Source organism: Paramisgurnus dabryanus, chromosome 2 (assembly GCF_030506205.2).
Source record: "Paramisgurnus dabryanus chromosome 2, PD_genome_1.1, whole genome shotgun sequence".
Lineage (NCBI taxonomy): Eukaryota > Metazoa > Chordata > Actinopteri > Cypriniformes > Cobitidae > Paramisgurnus > Paramisgurnus dabryanus.
Window position 1 is genome coordinate 37,071,587 of NC_133338.1, and position 18,113 is coordinate 37,089,699.

Below are 18,113 nucleotides of genomic sequence, written 5' to 3' on the forward strand. Positions count from 1 at the left end.
ACCACTGCTCTAAGGCCATGTTTACATTAGAGCATTTGCGTTTTAAAACGGCATTTTAAAATGAAAACGATCCTCGTTTATACTGGCATTTTAAAAAGAATCTTTATCCACACTATACACCACCATAAACCCATGAAACATGACCAATCATGTAACTGGGCATGCGCATAAAAGTGTAAAATAACTTATTACTCTAATAATAGCTTACCTTTGCGCGTTTACCCAGCCTAGGGGTGTGCGATATTGACAAAAAGTCATACCTGGGTCCTTTGCTGGCAACTATAACAGACACTATTTTTGAACCTATAAAAATGTGTTTGGGAAAGTCTTATACTGTTCTATCTCCCCCCTACAACATATTAATATGATTAATAGGTTAATTTTGATTTTATAACTAAACATAAAGGTCTTTATGATTTAAAAAGAAAGCATTCAAGTGAACAGTACTAAACAGTAGCGAACTTGAAGCAAAAATAAATTTTAGCAAATGCAAACTTCAATCAAACATAGTAAGAGGTGAAGTATTGCTTTAGCCTACCAGAAATGCTTATTGCATTAATTTTTAAAAGTGTGCGGAGGTCCGTGCACGTCCTCCGCTAGCAACACAGAATAGCTAGAAGCGCAAGCGCCTAAACGAGCATTATATATTAATGACGTTGAGTTTATTGTTTTTATTAATTTATATTCACAAAACTTATCAACAAAACATCGATTAAAATTAAGAGACAAATTATCTGAAATGAAATTCATTTTAAAGTAGCAAACAAAACTTAAATTAAACTAAAAATAATGTCTGACCCATTACAATTCTCCCTTCATATTGGCCTTTACAACGCCTATATGGTGTTAAAAATTACAGTCTATCTTTCGTAAGCTAACTAAATTTAAACAAAACATAAACACATTAAACCCAACAATACTCAAACATTAATATAAAACAGACATTATCTATAAGGATACATGTTAAAACAATCAAACATAGTAAGAGGTGAAGTATTGCTTTAGCCTACCAGAAATGCTTATTGCATTAATTTTTAAAAGTGTGCGAGGTCCGTGCACGTCCTCCGCTAGCAACACAGAATAGCTAGAAGCGCAAGCGCCTAAACGAGCATTATATATTAATGACGTTGAGTTTATTGTTTTTCTTAATTTATATTCACAAAACTTATCAACAAAACATCGATTAAAATTAAGAGACAAATTATCTGAAACGAAATTCATTTTAAAGTAGCAAACAAAACTTAAATTAAACTCAAAAATAATGTCTGACCCATTACAATTATCCCTTCATATTGGCCTTTACAACGCCTAAATGGCGTTTAAAATGACAGTCTATCTTTCGTAAGCTAACTAAATTTAAACAAAACATAAACACATTACACCCAACAATACTCAAACATTAATATAAAACAGACATTATCTATAAGGATACATGTTAAAACAATCCGATATAGCGTTTATAATAGCTGGTTGGTAGATGTTTACTATTTTTGGCAAAACCTCCGTTGCAAACCAACATTATCATGAATAAAATAATTTTTACTTTGAAAATGATGCGTTGTCAGGTTAACATCAGCTGTTCGTTTACATAAGACTCCGTCTACGTTCATTTACACTCAGAGCAACGTCTGAGTTCTCAAACTAAAACAGGGTCTTCAGCGTTTGCGAACGAATCCGTTTGAGGGTCAAAAACGGTGATGAAGTGTAGATGAAAGGCGTAAACGTAGCAAAAGTAACGCGTTTTAAAGGATAAACGCATTAATGTAAACATAGCCTATAGCCTTAATAGGATCAGCCTAAAACAAAAGCGACACAAACAGTCATTTTGTTAAAATGTTACTCCATACGCGCTTGACTTAACCGGGAGAGTGATGCATAATTTCCCATCATAGTCTGTTTGTAAGACACACCTGTAGAAGACAGAACCGTATTGTCAGTCAGCACAAGAGCTGTAATTCATTTTTGTAGTGTGTGCAACTTTGTGTTTGTTTTCTTATTGAAGGCTTACGCTGTTTGATCACTGTCGGCGCATAAAAGCGATGAAGGATTTTTTACAATGTAAAGAAGGCTCACCTGTCCTCTCTGTGCAGTTTCCTAACCTCAAGTGTGAACATGCAATAAAAAACCAAAGACCAGAGACAAAAAGAACATGCACGGACAAACACGGACAAATTGAGAGAGCCGCAATAAAAAAAGACGCAGGGTGCAGTCATATGCTTTGAGGTTAGGCTACAAGAGGGTACCAAAGAGTCCTCCACTTTAAAACATGGTTTGGTTTTCTCTGAGGAAACAGGGTCAGGTTCTTCATGTGGCACTAAGCAGCATTCCTGTGGATCTGGGTGGAGGCTGACGCTCTTCTTCAGCCTCAAGTTGCCTCTGTAAAGCAGGGTGACCATTCCAACACACTGTCTGGATCCTAAGACCTGAACTTTTGTGATATTCAGTCCTTTACAACAAGCATTTGCCTTAGTTTTCCCATTGTAGCATTTTCCATATGGCTGCAATGTGCAAGCGATTCAGCTCAGATATTACGATCTGTAAAGCACATTGGCACATCTGTGTGTTGTCTTTTCCTTTCTTAAGTTTAATATTCAGAAATCATACCTGTTGACAACACAGGCGAGTCCAAGAGTGGATTTGCATCCCAGACACTTTATAACTTTTACAGCTGTCAGTTACGATGTGCTTCAAACGGACACATCACAGGTAACACACGAAGACATTCCCACGGTGAAGATGCTAATGCACATCATATGAAATACATCTTCCAGAAAATACAGAACGGATGTCATTCTTCTTGCATGTTGAAGACTCGCTGAGGGACATCTGTTTCTTTTCATTTTCTCGCGCTCTCATTGCCTCCATGTTTGCTGTGCTAATTGCTGCTTGTTTCACCCAAGCCCACAGCACAATGGAAAGTTCTGCCAAGGCCCCAGTCGAATGCACCAGCTGTGTAACACCAAACCATGCCAGGCCAATGCAGTGGACTTCAGAGCTCAGCAGTGCGCGGAGTACAACAGCAAACCCTTCAGGGGATGGTACTACAAATGGAAGCCATACACCAAAGTGGAAGGTATGGGAAATGTTTGTGCCATAATGTATTAATTATAACAAAAGCAAATGTCTCACTAACAGAGCCAACAAACCTCTGTAACAAGTTAATATGCTTGTTAACCCTTAAAAGGGCAAGATATCTCACTAGCATTTGCTGTTTTTCGACACATTAGCACCTGCATAATACAATTAGCTATTAGCTATGAAAATATTGCCTATTTCTATTCAACGGCTTGTATCTCCCATGAAAATAACATGTAAATGACATTGATTTAGATACAAATGAAACATTTATGTCATGATAAATGATCTCATGATTATGAGTTGCTTCCTGAATGTTTTACAGTTGTATGACCTTAGTATTTGCAGGGACCCACTTTGATATACTTGGCCGATGACTAATGGTACATTCACAAGGGGCGTTAACGGTTCTCATTTACTTTTAATGGGTGATGTCATACGTTGCGAAACTGAATTGTGGATCTGTCAGTGTCACGTCATTGGTGTTGCTTGAGGCAGAATTTGAAAATTTCTCAACTTTTCAAGTGCCAACGGAAGCGTCATCCAATCAGTTCGCCTCATGCAAATAACCTAGTGCAGAGCCCGAAAATTACGCTTATGCAAGACCGGAGAACAGAGAAACATGCGTTGCGCCCACTGTGATTGGCTGTTGTCACTATAACCTCCTAGCACTTTGGTCTCAGAAAATATCCGTAAAATTGGCAGACAGGCTTCTGTGTGAACGCAAACACATCTGTAAATGTTCTGGGATCGCTCCCGTAATGAGGACCTAGTAACATTCCCATAATATTCCCGGAAAGGCCTCTGTGTGAACAAGACGCAGAAACATTGCCGTAATGGGCGTGCCTTAGTGAGGACGCACGTGTCATCTAAACAATGAAGTTATGGTTTAGGTTTTAATCCTGGAGAACCCAAGAAGATTTTGGGTAGCAGCAATTAACATTGGCCAAATTTGACCCTGTGGGTTCTCCAGGGTTAAAATGACGGATTTACATGCAGATTAACATTGATGACGAGAAAACTGCAAATTGGAATGAAGCAGAGATCAGGGAGCCTGTCACATATCCACTCTGAAGCTGAGATCATTCACAAGCATAGAACGGCGTGTCACATGCTTCTTTATAATAATATCATTAACAAAAATGCACCTTCTGGAGAGAGACATAACGCATAATAAGCAAACTTTGCACGCTGCTGAGAAAAAACAACCAAGTGCAGGACTTTTTTACAGCATCTGTGTGACACACGAACAGATTAAGGAAAATCAGTGGCAGTGTGAATGAACCAAAAATCAAACGATCCCAGACTAATCCCGGATGTATATTTTGTGTATTTTCCGTAATTTGAAGATCGCATCAGGGCCCTCTGTCAAACATTAACACTGATACCCCATGTGAATGTACCATCAGTGTTTGGTTATTTTGTTGGATGTGCAAGATTTACTAAATGTGTAAAAAACAATGTTAAACTATACTTAACCTTCCCTGTTTGTTTTTGGTACCCTATGATATCTGACTCAGCAAGAGCAGGTCTGTTTTTAAAACAATAATTTACGTTTGGTTCTGACAAAATGTATTTCTTAAGATTGTTATATAAACCAAATGTATTATGCACCAGTTATTCATCTTAGATAATTTGTATTAACTGAGCATGAATGCATTTGTGCTGAAAACATGCAGCCACTTGCTTGTTGAAAGCACTGCTGCAGGCAGGTTTATACCCGAATAAGACTCACAAAGTTTATGTTTTGATACACAGTAAGTTAGGGGGCTGGAATTGATAAAGTGCAACCAGTAAAATAGGGGTAGGACACAAAGGTTTTCTTATTACTAATGTGAAAGAAACTGAATTTAGAAGATTCTTTGGTACACTGAAAGTGCTTGCTGTAGCTGAAAGAAACATCATGCTATAATCAGCAGATCATGTCTGGGCTTCCAGTGGACAGTGCAGATGTTAAAACGTCATACCCGTATCATTTTGAGGTGGTGTATTATTCGATCTTGGCTTTTTATTTTTTATTACTAAAGAGTGCAGATGTATGTGCATGTCTCATATACTGTAGGCCCGTATATCTGTGGGATAGTTGGATACAGCTGTGCTCCTCCTACATCTAGCTTTATGGTCCCTTTTGTAACAGTGCTTCAAATTTTAGTGTAACATGTGTTCTGTGGGTTTGTTTTCTATTGCATGATGTGCCTTGTAGTTACTGCCCAACAAACCACACACAACTCACATGCTCAGCAGATAGGTTTAGATAGTAAAGATTTCTATTGTGTCAAAGAGTAAATGGTGCTTAAAGGAAATTTTCTGTGTTTTTCTGTGTTTTTTTATGTCTTGTCAATTGTACAGTATCTTTCACAAATATACTTTCTATATAGTGGATAAAAATATGTTTGTAGTATGTGGTAATATACTTTTATTGGCACTTTACAATAAGGTTGTATTTGTTAAAGGGAAACACAACTTTTTTTTAAAATATGCTAATTTTCCAGTTCCCCTAGCGTAAAACATTTGCTTTGGAATCCATTCAGCCTATCTCCGTGGCTGGTGGTACCACTTTTAGCATAGTTTACCATAATTTATTGATTCTGATTAGACCATTAGCATCACGCTCAAAAAGGACCAAAGAGTTTCGATATTTTTCCTATTTAAAACTCGACTCTTCTATAGTTACATCGAGTTATTACGTGTGTTATTATATGATATTATGCAGTGCCCGAAAATAGTCCTCTGCTATTGAAAGTTACCATCGGGAATATTTTCAGGCACTGCGTAATATTGTTGCACCTCCTGCAGCCATGTTACAGAAGCAAAGTCCTTGATTATTACGCCAGAATAATAGTATAGTTCCTAACCATATTGGCCTAGAAAATCGCAACTTTTCATTTTCCGTTGGTCATAGTACATGATGTAACTACAGGAAAAATATTGAAACTCTTTGGTTATTTTTGAGTGTGATGCTAAATGGTCTAATCAGATTTAATGGATTATGCTAAGCTATGCTTAAAGGGATAGCGCCAGACCCTGAGATCAGCTGAATGGATTCCAAAATGGTAAAAATCAAATGTTAAACTCTAAGGGAACTGGAAAATGAGCATATTAAAGTGCAGTGTCCCTTTAACAATTAGTTAATGCATTAGCTAACATGAACTAAACATCAATTCATGTTAATTTTTAGATTTTCTAATAGGTTTATAAAAGATTTGGTTTGGTTTGAGCTTGTCAAATTTACTTGCTTTTTTAAGCATTAAATAATAGCACAAATACATGTCTTAAACCCTATAATCTGTGCTGCTTTAGATTGCGTTGGTCATTATAAAAATAATCACCTGCAGAAATTTCATCACCCTTCTGCGCATTTTTAAACTGCGCTATCATGCTAATTTGCCCTGTTTAGTAAATCTGAAGTGTTTATAGAAACATAATCATGGGCTAATAATGGGAATTATCCATATTGTCAAAACACACATTATGAGTTAAATCAAGGTGGGTTTGTTTTCCATTTGACACAAAAGCCCATATCCGTTTTGTCTAATAAAAATTTTATGAGCTCACGACTTCATATGTTCTCAGACATGAAACTGCATTCGAGCACACTGATAGTACAGCTTTGGAAGATCTGAAGTATAGTCGCTATAAGATCTAATAACCCCATTCATCTCTTTCTAGAAGAGGACATCTGTAAGCTGTACTGCATTGCTGAGGATTTTGATTTTTTCTTCGCTATGTCCAGCAAAGTCAAGGATGGGACATCTTGCTCTGATTACAAAGGAGGTGTATGTATTGATGGGATATGTGAGGTATGTGATAATATGTCAGTTTCTTTATGAGATATCCAATATTTGTTTTGACAATGATGGGTCATACTTGTTTGGTTAATGAAATTGAGTGATTTTATTTTCATCATTACTTGCAGCCGGTGGGTTGTGACCAGGTTCTGGGCTCAAATGCTTCTCTGGATGCCTGTGGTGTGTGTAAAGGTGACAACTCTACCTGCAAGTTCTACACTGGCCAGTACACCCTCCAGCATAGAGCCAACGGTGGGTTAATCACATTCACTTTCAATGGGTATTTGTATTGAGTGCAAACAGGAACAAAGGAACAGACTTGGCCTTACAATAACAATTTAATATTTCCAAATTTTAGCGGCAGTTTTCTGGACAGGGATTAGATTAAGCCAGGGCTAAGCCTTGGTTTAATCAGGAAATATTAATAGCTATTGCCAAACAAACATGCCTTACTAAAAACATTACTTGTGTGCATTTTGAGGCAAAACAAAGGGCACTGATGTATTTTAAGACATGTTGTTTTCCATTTGGATAGCTCTTACATTTATTGTAGTCTAGGACTAGTCTAATCCCTTTCCGGGAAACCGACCCTAAGTGTTCAGGATTATTTTGGGCAAAGTTAAAACAGTGGCTCGATGACACACTGGAGTCACCATGCATGGCCCCGCCCCTTACACAATGGCGAGCATCCATTTAGGTTGTAACAGTATTTGAGAGTTGAATAGATGCCAGCTTTCCCGCAAGTGGGTGTGGTTTCACGATGACAGCAGTCACACTCCCAGCTCTTGATAGCAAAGAATCCTGCCTATTTTTCCAGATGTTTTTAATCATTTATTAATCATCATGTGTGATTAATAACACATTTTGTACTATAAGTGTCACTATAAACTGAAATCTTATGTAGTAAATGATATTGTGGTGGCTTGTCAAGCATAGTCTTTATTCAGCACTTCATATTCATGCATAAAATTTCTGACTGCTTTCGTTCCTTCCTGAAAATCAGCTGACATGCTGATGTGCTCCTTTTCTTTGCTCTGCACATTTAATAAGCTTTTAAATATTTTAAATATAAATTTTTTTGCACCTGTCCAGAGGCAATGTTAAAAGTGTGTGGCCATCCTCTCCTTAAATGTAACTGAATGTTGTAGTGGGTTTTTTAATGCACTTACACTATACTTTTTTTATACTATACAGTTTAATCAGTTTAACTCAGACTAGTTGAGCTGCATTAGCTCAAAGTTGCCTATTAAAAGATGTAGAAACTAACAAGTGAGCAGATACTGTAACGACAAAAAAATGTCTTCATCCTGTCACCCCCCTTTTTCTTTTCAGAGTATTACCCTGTCGTAATAATTCCTGATGGAGCAAGGAGCATCAGGGTGCAGGAGATGGAGATCTCCACCAGCTACCTGGCTGTCCGCAGCCTAAAGCGTGGCACTTACTACCTGACGGGAGATTGGACAGTGGACTGGCCAGGCAGGTTCCAGTTCGCCGGCACCACCTTCAGCTACCAGCGCTCTTTCAACCGGCCTGAGAGCCTCTACGCTGCCGGCCCCACTAATGAGACCCTGCTCTTTGAAGTGAGTCACCCCGGTCCAATTCCAGCCTGACACCTGTTAGTGAATTAACCATGACAGGGCCTTGGCAAGAGTGCTGGCGCCGATCAGTCAGTTGAAATCAAAGCTGAGTGACAGTGGGTGGACGAGAGAGATGAGAAACAAATGAGAGAAAGAGAGGGATTGAAGAGAAGGTGCATGAATAAGTTGAATGGGCAGACTAACGCCTCTGTTTGGCATTAATTGCAGGCCAGAGCTGATGTGGTCATTGCGACTTTCATCTCTCGAGATCAAACAGTGCGACAATGTGAATGGCAGTAAACTTTGAACTTGCTGCACTGCATGCTATTGCTAATGGGCAGCACAGTGAACGTTTTATATAAAAGAGGTGGGAGATGAGTATAGCTTCAGATGACCTTTGAGGTTCAGGCATACAAAGAGCGCTTCATTTATTTGGATAAAGCTCTAAAGAGCTGAAAAGAATGGGAAATAATTGGATATTTCAAAAGAAATATTTCAAGGGGCACTATTTTTATCTTAATAAACACTAAAGAACAAAAATGGGACTTTTGGGAAATGTACAATCATATGCACTCACATGAGACATAAGCTGCTTTATATTACAAGGAACAGGATACCTCATGGGAGCCTTTGCTAGCTATGCCATTATCAAACACTTTTGTTCATGCAATATATTAACCATGGCTATTGTAGAAACTTACCAGAGTTGCGAACTGTACCAGAGACCACAACTGCAAGCAAACCAGGGTACAGAGCGATCACACTAGCCAAACAAACCATACTTTGGTGGTCAAATGAGGTCAAACGTATTCGGGTATGGCATAGTGTGAGTAGGCCGATAGATTTTCCCTGGGATTGTTGATGGATGCAAAGGATCTGATTTGCAAATAAGTTGGCATTAATCTCTCCAAGTACGCTCTGTAATGTTGAAAAGAAGACGAGGGTAGACGGAGATTAAAAGATTAAGATTTCTGCAATTGAACTCAGTAGATCAGAGAAGCTTGCAGTCATGATTTGAGGAAAGCAGCTGGTAAGTTAAGCTTGGCTGGATCTCTGTCTGCCCCGCTTTGGAAAATGGATCAGCTTTGAGACCCTTACTGCTAGAAACACTTAGGAAAATAAATTTTGAGGAATGTGAAGGTAAACTTTGACGTGGTTCTAGAGGTTGTAATCAGCTCAGTAAGTTGGGATTGGGAGTCACTAGACTAGACATAACAGACGAGTTCCCATCAACTTGATGTGGTTCTGGGTGAAACACTAGAGTGAATTAATTTAGGTATTGACATTCTTGTGGCATGACTCAAAAGGGTCATGCCAGTCTGGAGTGATGAATTGGGGTTGTCTACTATTGTTGTGGTGTAGAACCCGTGCTCCCATACATCAGTCTTGTCAATCTTTCATTCACTCTTGTTTCTTCATAACAGGAGGTCTTGCTATCCTTCCAACAAGGACACAGATGGATTTTGTGTGTAGTAACTTTATACTTAATGAACCTGTCCTGGTTTCATTATTGGGCATGTTCCCCAGATTTTCTGTTATTATTTAGATGGATGATGGCGAATGACAGTCTGAGTTCATCTTTAGAGAGAATAAAGCCAGTTTAGAAAGTTTTTACAGTATTGCAACATAAGTCACAAGAGGACACCAAAGCATCAAAATACTTTCAGTAATTGGATAGGGTAAAATGTCATTTTGATAAATGTTGAACATTGTTTAACATTTTGATTCTTGTTACATATGTTAACGTTGAAACTTTAGCTCTACTATATCAGAAAGCACAGGCATGGAGCAGTGGACTCATGTGGGTCAAGTTTCTGTGTTGTGTGCATGGTAAGATGGCTAGTGGATCACAGATGGAGTGTAGACCTCCTCCTGAGTCTTATTCTGGAATAGTTGCTCTATGTTCATTGCCAGTTGTAAATTTGGACCAGCTTTGAAAAGGCTAGCATGCAGAGTCCTATGGACCTCTTCCAGGGCATTAGATTTCGCCTGGACACTTGGAAGGAAAGTGAGCCAAGATGCTTTAAAGTTTTCAAACTTGCCACTGTCTCTCACTGTACTTTCCAAATTTCTTTCTTTTTTACATTTTACTTCCTCTGGAAAACCTTTATCCTTTAAACATAGCATTAGTTTGCTTGGCACAGTATTTTCTGGTACTCTCTGGATTTTATCCTTCTCCATAAAAAACTACCTAGTCACTACTGTCTACTCCATATAGCTCAGTGGTAATCTATATTGGAGCTTTTCCATTGCGTAGTACCCCACGGTTTGGTTTGGGTCGGGTCAGCTTATTTTGGGGGCTTTTCCACTGGGTGCAGTACGTAGTACCCGATACTTTTTTTAGTACCACCTCGGTTGGGGTTCCAAGCGACCCGAGCTGATACCAAAGCGTGATGCGAAAACACTGTACATCACTGATTGGTCTAAGAGAATTGTCACTACCAGCGTCATCGCTATAATGTAAAAGATTAGCTTTACCTTAGTGCCAGCTTGCGCTGTCTTGAGCAAACATGTTGTCATCTGTGCTCTGCTATAAGTTCCCAAACTCTCTTTTAGTGATGAAAAACATCCACCGGTTGAGAATCAGGAACACTATACCAGTTTTTTCCAGACTTGCAGTTTGTGGCGCACATTCGTGACGCGAGCGTCCGCATATATGCTTAAATGCAACTTAAATGAGGCTAAGCGGAGCACATCGACTGACGCCACCGGTGTTTATACAGAAACTGTGATGTGAGACAGAGGTAGTGATAAACGCGATGTACAAACATCTATATGTGGCGGACTGAGAAGTAACATTAAATGAATGTATGGGGATGTATTCCAAGAACGCTCTCACTTGTATGGTGTCGCAACATTAGGCAGCGCAAATATAACGGCACCCCTATAATCCCTCCCACTCAGAAGTGTTACTAAACTTGGTGAAAAAGCTAACCAAGCCGAAGGAAGGTGAGCTGACCCGACCGGACCCCTAAACCATACCCTGGGGTACTATGCAATGGAAAAGCGCCTTATGTAAACATATAACCACGCTTGTTTGGCTAGTGAAGGTATTCATTAGTTTTGAGTAACTGTATAATCTGTATAAAAACGATATAAACTGTATATATAACTGTATAAAAGCATCATAGTTGGCTGAGTATATATTTCAATTGTGATTAAATTAATGATCTGCCCACATCAGCAAAAGCCTCTCACTTACTGTCTATTAAAAAAAGAACCCTCTGTGTCCCACTGTTAGTCGATCCATAATTATTAATCCACTGTTTCAGATCTCATTTTAAGGTCAACAGTCAAAATTGCAGGTGTCTCAAGACTTTTAACCTTTCTAGCAACTATATAAACTGTATAAGAAACTATATTAAACATTGCAGATCTCTTGTGTAAATGCTGTATTCCCAGAAATGTTAGTGGCTTGTAGTACTGCTGAAAGTCTCCAGTGCGTTTAGTGACCCCATTTGATCCTTGTTTTGTTGATAGTGGTTTTCAGCAAATCCCTCTATTTTCTACATATAGTTTGGTGGTTAACCATTTCCTGTGAATTTGGTGTCATTGGTAAATTTCTTGGTTACAAATAGTCTCAGGAAAATCCCCAAGTGGCAAAGCCAAGGATAAAACAAAGCTCCTCTTCTTTCAGGAAGACTTTTCCACTCCATTAAAGTCATCCTCAGGCAATCCTCAATTGCCCCAGGCACAGATTTAGTAAAAAGCTGGCTGATCTTCCTCTGTGGTCCAGTCAAAAAAAGCTAAAAGATCTTCTCCAGGAAGAGCCAGCAAATATACAACATAAATAAAAACATAATCAATTATACACAAATCAGTAATGTAAAACAAATAAAGATGCAATGCACGCCACTGTATGGAAATGTAAACCGGATTCAAACAAACCCACAACTCATTCCACTTATGAAATTTATTACCGTTTTCCAAGCTGTTAAAGTAACACGCTTCGGTTCAGACACATACACAGTTTAATTCAAACATCCTTCAAGAGCGGTGGTCACTAATTCAGCTGGCACTCCTGACTGCTGTCTAAATCCTGGAGTGTAGTCCGTTTTTTACATGTACGCGAATGCACAGCCTTGCAAAGCATAGTTTATTTCGTACGTGAACACATACGTTTGACACATGCGCATTGCGAGAAATTGCAATACCTCTCCTAGGCTACATACTCTGTATGTGAAAGCGCGTTACAAAATCTGGCGGTGTGTGTACAGTACGAGCTTTCTCTTCTGATAACGAAATTTGCGTCACGCACACTCATATGCGCGTATAAACTGAACTATACTTAAGGCTTACGAGTGTTGTGGTGTCCATCTTAGTCTCAGCAGTACAGCCAAGAAAACATCCACAGCTGCTCTTGCACATTCTCCTTCAGTGGAAAAGGAGTGAGCTTTAACGTTTGGTAGACCCATTGTTTTGACTGACCCATGGCTCCACTGTCTGTCTTTTTTCCTCTGACTTGCTCATTTGATCTTTTCCTTTCCTCTGCAGCTCCTTCTTCAAGGCAAAAATCCTGGCGTGTCTTGGGAGTACACGCTACCCCACCCGGAAAGGAAGCACAACTACACCTGGTCTGTGGTACGATCAGACTGCTCTGCGCCCTGTGCTGGAGGTAAGTTTTTGTTCCTGTGCAATATATGTTCTGTAAATGTTTGGTTTATGCTTGAGGATCACATGTGTTTCCTGGATGTATGGGACAGCTAGAAGAAAAGCAGAGAATTTGTGCTTGTGTGTTAATGATTAAGGAATAATGTTTCTTGTGTGTAAGAGTGTTTGTCCAGGTAGATCAAAAGCACCTTTGTAAGCAGTAGAGGAAGACAAAAGTGCCCCCCACCTTCCTTCCAGATTTCCTCTAATGCCCACCCAATCTCTTTCCCTCATCTGTGTATGTGTCTGTGTGGTAGTGGCTCCTTCATTCACAGGCAGTTGTCTGAGTGTTGGTGGCAGGCAGACAGCACCGTAACATGCCCAGAGCACAGATCTCTATCGGTGCTCTCACACAGTTTCATTCATGTTTTTCTTTAGAGCAGACCTCTGGGCCGCCTCTCCCGGCCTCTCACACTGACAGAAGCCCGGCTTTGTTTGCCATAACAGAAGCCACACTACAGTACTGCCATTCATCCTGAGCTCCTATAATCCCCAAAAGACTGTTCACGGACAGTGTGGGCTCCAAGCTTTACTTTTCAAAAACTGTAGAGAGGATGCATTCGTTTATCAAACTTATTAAATAATAAAAGATGTATGTTAGGCCATTTTAAAAGTGATAGACCTCTACAACATATTCAAAGAGAGTAGATTTTCGTAGTATTGTTTTGGTGTTTGATAAAATAATACGTTTAACAACATAAGTTTTGGAACAGGTAGCGTTTCAAAATAGAGGATTTGTAATATACCAACACTGAGGCTTTTTACAGTTTGCAATGCTTTGCTTGTCTTGTCTATGTTTGTGGTGTCCCAGACATACATTGTCTGCTTTCCTTAGTGTCATACTTTGGTGTTTTTAAACTTTTTTTGAAACTGTGTTTTAGCAAAAATATACAATATCTGTTCACACACACACACACATACACTGCAAAAAAAAAAAGATTTTATTACTTAGTATTTTTGTTTCAGTAAAAATATCTAAAATTTTTTAAATTAAGATGTATTTTCTTGATGAGCAAAATTACCTTAAAAAAAGTTTAGTTTTTAGACAAAAATATAAAATGTAAGCGAATTTGTGCTTCAAGCAAAAACTCTGGCAATGGAATAAGAAATACTTTTCTTGAATTAAGTGTTTATGAAAAAAGTAAACTTATTTCCAAAATCTTGCAATTATATTTTTGTGAAAAACTAGACGTATTTTTTCTGTCATTTTGCCATCAAGAAAATTCATCTTAGTTTAAGAATTTTTAGATATTTTTACTGAAAACAAGACAAAAATACTAAGAAAGTAATTTTTTGCATTGTATTTTTTGTGCACATATTTAAATCTTTAAACCATAGATGCGCATGTTCTCCCTGTGTCAGCGTGGGTTTACTCAGGGTATGCCGGTTTCCACCCCACAGGCCAAAAACATGCAAGTTATGTGAAATTGGAGATACCAAATTGCCCATTCCCCAACTTGTTTATGGATTAACCGGTTCTCACCATGATTATAGCCATAGATGCGGGAATGGTGTAAAGAATAAATAAATAAATAAAGAACACCATAGATGCAGAAAATCTAACTACATTTATGAATAAAATTTGCATACCATATTAGAGTATTAGAGGCTATTACTTACATAAAATATATTTTTCTTGAAATGTCACATACTGTATCCATAAAATTCACTTTGATGGGGGACCCCATTTCCAGGCCCGTTTGAAAACAACGTCAGACTTACCACAGTCAGAATGCAGTACTTATGCCTATGGCCACATCTCATGCCATGCTTATATTCAGTATATATCAACATTCTGGCGTAATTTCTCTTTTTAATTTTCTCCCAGGTCGGGTCTCGACGAAAGCCATTTGTCTGCAGGATCAGCAGACACAAGTCAATGCTTCACTTTGCAACCCCCAGACCAGACCTGTGGTGGGCTCCCATCTGTGCAACACACATCCCTGCCCTGCCTAGTAAGTGCCGTGTGTGTGTGTGTTGTTTTCTCCATCTGAATGTTTGTGCTTTCAAGAACTGGCTTCCTTGTGCCATGCCCATTTCTCTCCAATGCTACAAGTGGGCATAGTGCCTCGGTATGGTTGTTTGAAATCAGCTTCAGCATAGGCAGAACCCAACACAATGCTCTGGAGACTCACAATATCTTACTCAGGTTTTCCTCTCCTTCCTAAAAAAAAACAGGATTAGCGTAGCCTCCAGACAGGGAGTGCATCTTCTCTGCCCAAACTCTAGGTCCAAGCCACACACCGGCATACACAGACATCCCTTACAATTACACAAATGCATACCCACATATACATAGAATCCTATAATTAGGACACACTCACACAGCCATACTGCTATCATTACAAGTACTTTCCAATGACTTAATGGTTTTATACTGAACTAATGATATTTTCTATCTTCTAAACCTAACCTTTACAAAAAACATTTAGCATTTTATTAAAATATTAGTTGTTTTTACTACATTTTAAAGGGGGAATATCATTAAAATCTGACTTTTTCCATGATTAAGTGCTATAATTGAGTCCAAGTGCTTCTATCAACCTAGAAAATGTGAAAAAAATCAACCCAGAAACTTAGTTTTGTTAAACCATTCTCTGCAACCACGTAAAAAAATAGGTATTTGAAATTTGGCTCCCCTGTGATGTCAGAAGGGGATAATACCGCCCCTTAATTAGCACCATCCAACCACGGCACTGCCATTTAGTGCAGAGATCAGCTCATTTGCATTTAAAAGGACACACCCAAAATGGCACATTTTTGCTTACACCTACAAAGTGGCAATTTTAACATATATAATAATAAATGATCTATATGGTATTTTGAGCTTAAACTTCACATATGTTCTCTGGAGACACCAAAGATTTATTTTACATCTTAAAAAAGTCTTGTGAAATGTCCCCTTTAAAGTTTTGTATGCTTTTTAAAATGTTTTCACAAGTTCGTTTTTCATGTTATACTTACTTTGGCCCTCACAAGAATAACCAAACCGGGCCACACAGCCTCTTAAAATTAAACAAATGCATGCAAAACAGTTCTCACAATTAGATAAATTCATATAGACAAAGGCAGAAATACTGTACCTCTCATTCTGTCTCGTCTTTCCATTGACTTGAGAGGAAACTTTTTAAATGATAGGGTGAATTAGGGTGAAATATTTCAGGAAGAGTCGAAGCCATATTTATTGAAGACTCCCACATATTTACAGTGCGCCATATGGATGGAAAAGAATACATGTTATTATTGGATATAGGGAGGATACAAGAAAAAATGTGCAATGAACTTGACAAATGAATTGAATAGAGACATTGTACCGTATGTTAAACATGGTTAATGATGGTTTCACGAACAGGAAAGAAAACATTCTGGGTGTAGGTGTCAGAAACTCCTCTGGGATCTGTACACAGGACTGACCACTGGTTTGACAATGAAAGTGAATTGCTCAAAACAGACTCTTCCTGTCTCTTCAGAGTTCAAAGTCAGTCTGTCTTTCCTTTGAGAATCTATTGCTATTCCTACGAGAACAGCCTTTAAATGACTTAAAGTCAGATTGATTTACTTATCTCATGCCTGTACTGCATCTACATACCCAGCATCCATCACTCGCTATGGTGAAAGGCATTGACTCGCCATTCTGCCATTCAGATAACAAATGTCCCCTTTAACCCTGCTGGCTTTCCTTTCGCTTCCTCTCTTTTTCTTTCCCTGTCTCTCTATAGACTTAAATCATCAGGCCACGTGTAAAATACTGGCTGCGTCCAATTATAATGTGTGGGCAATGGCGATGCTAAAAGTGGAAATCAAGACCATATGATTTTTTCCTTAAAGCAACAAGCTCTAACCGATTTGGCTTGTTCCATTCAAAGTCTGACAAATTGTCCAATAGGGTACAAAATAGAGTAATTGAAAACAACGCCATGGCTGACAGCAGAACAATGTGTCTGCCACGGTGAGGGATGTCCAATCATAGCCCTGTATTTAGCTGGAGTCAGACGCATGGGTTCAAATCACTCATCACCAAAATCTACCTGCATCCCAAAAACACTAACTTTGCCTGTGCTGTAGTGCGCAAAGGGGGCTATGATTATAAATAGAGATTACCAGTAATCCCAGTCTCCTTCCAGTTAGCGTCACACTTCATAACATCAACATCCTGCTTACTGTCGGGTCACACAATAGAGTTAAGAGCTCTTCAATGTTTGCATGTAGATACGACGGTGCATGGTAAATTATTAAGTGGCCCTGTGTTTTTCTTCTCTTAAGGTTCTCAGCATTCATTCAGGATGGATTTTCTTGTCTTGGTGTAGGTCATGAGTGTGCTTAGTGTTCAGATCTTAAATCCCACATTTACTAATGAGCTCACCCACTGTATGCCGAGCACAGTCTGTGTTGAATGACATCACAAAACGTTATTTTGAGCTATTATGTGCTTTGATTTATGTACACTGAAAATAGGTCTGAAATTCTTAAGGAAAATAAATAGGCCTTTAAAACATTTCTAGATAATATTTCTAGATAATATATGATAATGCATGCGCTCAAAAAAGAGACAAGAGACAGAAAGAGAAGATTCTGCTTATCTTTCCAGCAAATATCTCCAGCAAGACAGGTCTATCCATGTTTTATTATGGAGCGAAAGAGACTGCATCCCCACAGGGATTGAGCCCGTCTAGCCAGCCAGGAATCAAGCGCTAATCTCCGGACTATGGTCAGCGGGACTCAGTCTAGTGACATATATCCCTGCTGCACAGGCCGCACCGCTGCTCATGGAGCGTACAGAGCAGTGACTTCTAGGGGTGTCCTCGACTAAGGATTTACATATTCGAATCAGAATTGTCGAATCTTTCCATAGTCGACCGATAGTCGAATCATCTATGTTTGTGTGCATGGGTTGGGAGGGGGCCAGACCAGGTACAAATTGGTAACTTTTATTTTCTTTCACAAGCAGCACACATAAACAACTTTCTGATAAAGTGACCAAAACTGTCTTTCAAGTGATGAACGAAGACAAAACTGACGATGC

At 38.8% G+C, this 18,113-nt stretch overlaps 1 protein-coding gene across 3 annotated transcripts in view; it reads left to right on the forward strand.

The window, feature by feature from the left end:
* The window catches only part of adamts18 (ADAM metallopeptidase with thrombospondin type 1 motif, 18), a 67,229-nt gene that overhangs the window by 32,364 nt on the left and 16,752 nt on the right, over positions 1-18,113 (forward strand). For 2 of the 3 annotated variants that reach the window (XM_065289307.1, XM_065289310.1), the window contains 6 exons: positions 2,901-3,073; positions 6,745-6,875; positions 6,992-7,115; positions 8,196-8,443; positions 12,935-13,055; positions 14,919-15,045. In XM_065289307.1, the coding sequence (XP_065145379.1) occupies positions 2,901-3,073; positions 6,745-6,875; positions 6,992-7,115; positions 8,196-8,443; positions 12,935-13,055; positions 14,919-15,045 (924 nt within the window). The remainder of the gene's footprint in view (positions 1-2,900; positions 3,074-6,744; positions 6,876-6,991; positions 7,116-8,195; positions 8,444-12,934; positions 13,056-14,918; positions 15,046-18,113) is intronic. The other variant, XM_065289309.1, reaches the window with a different exon arrangement.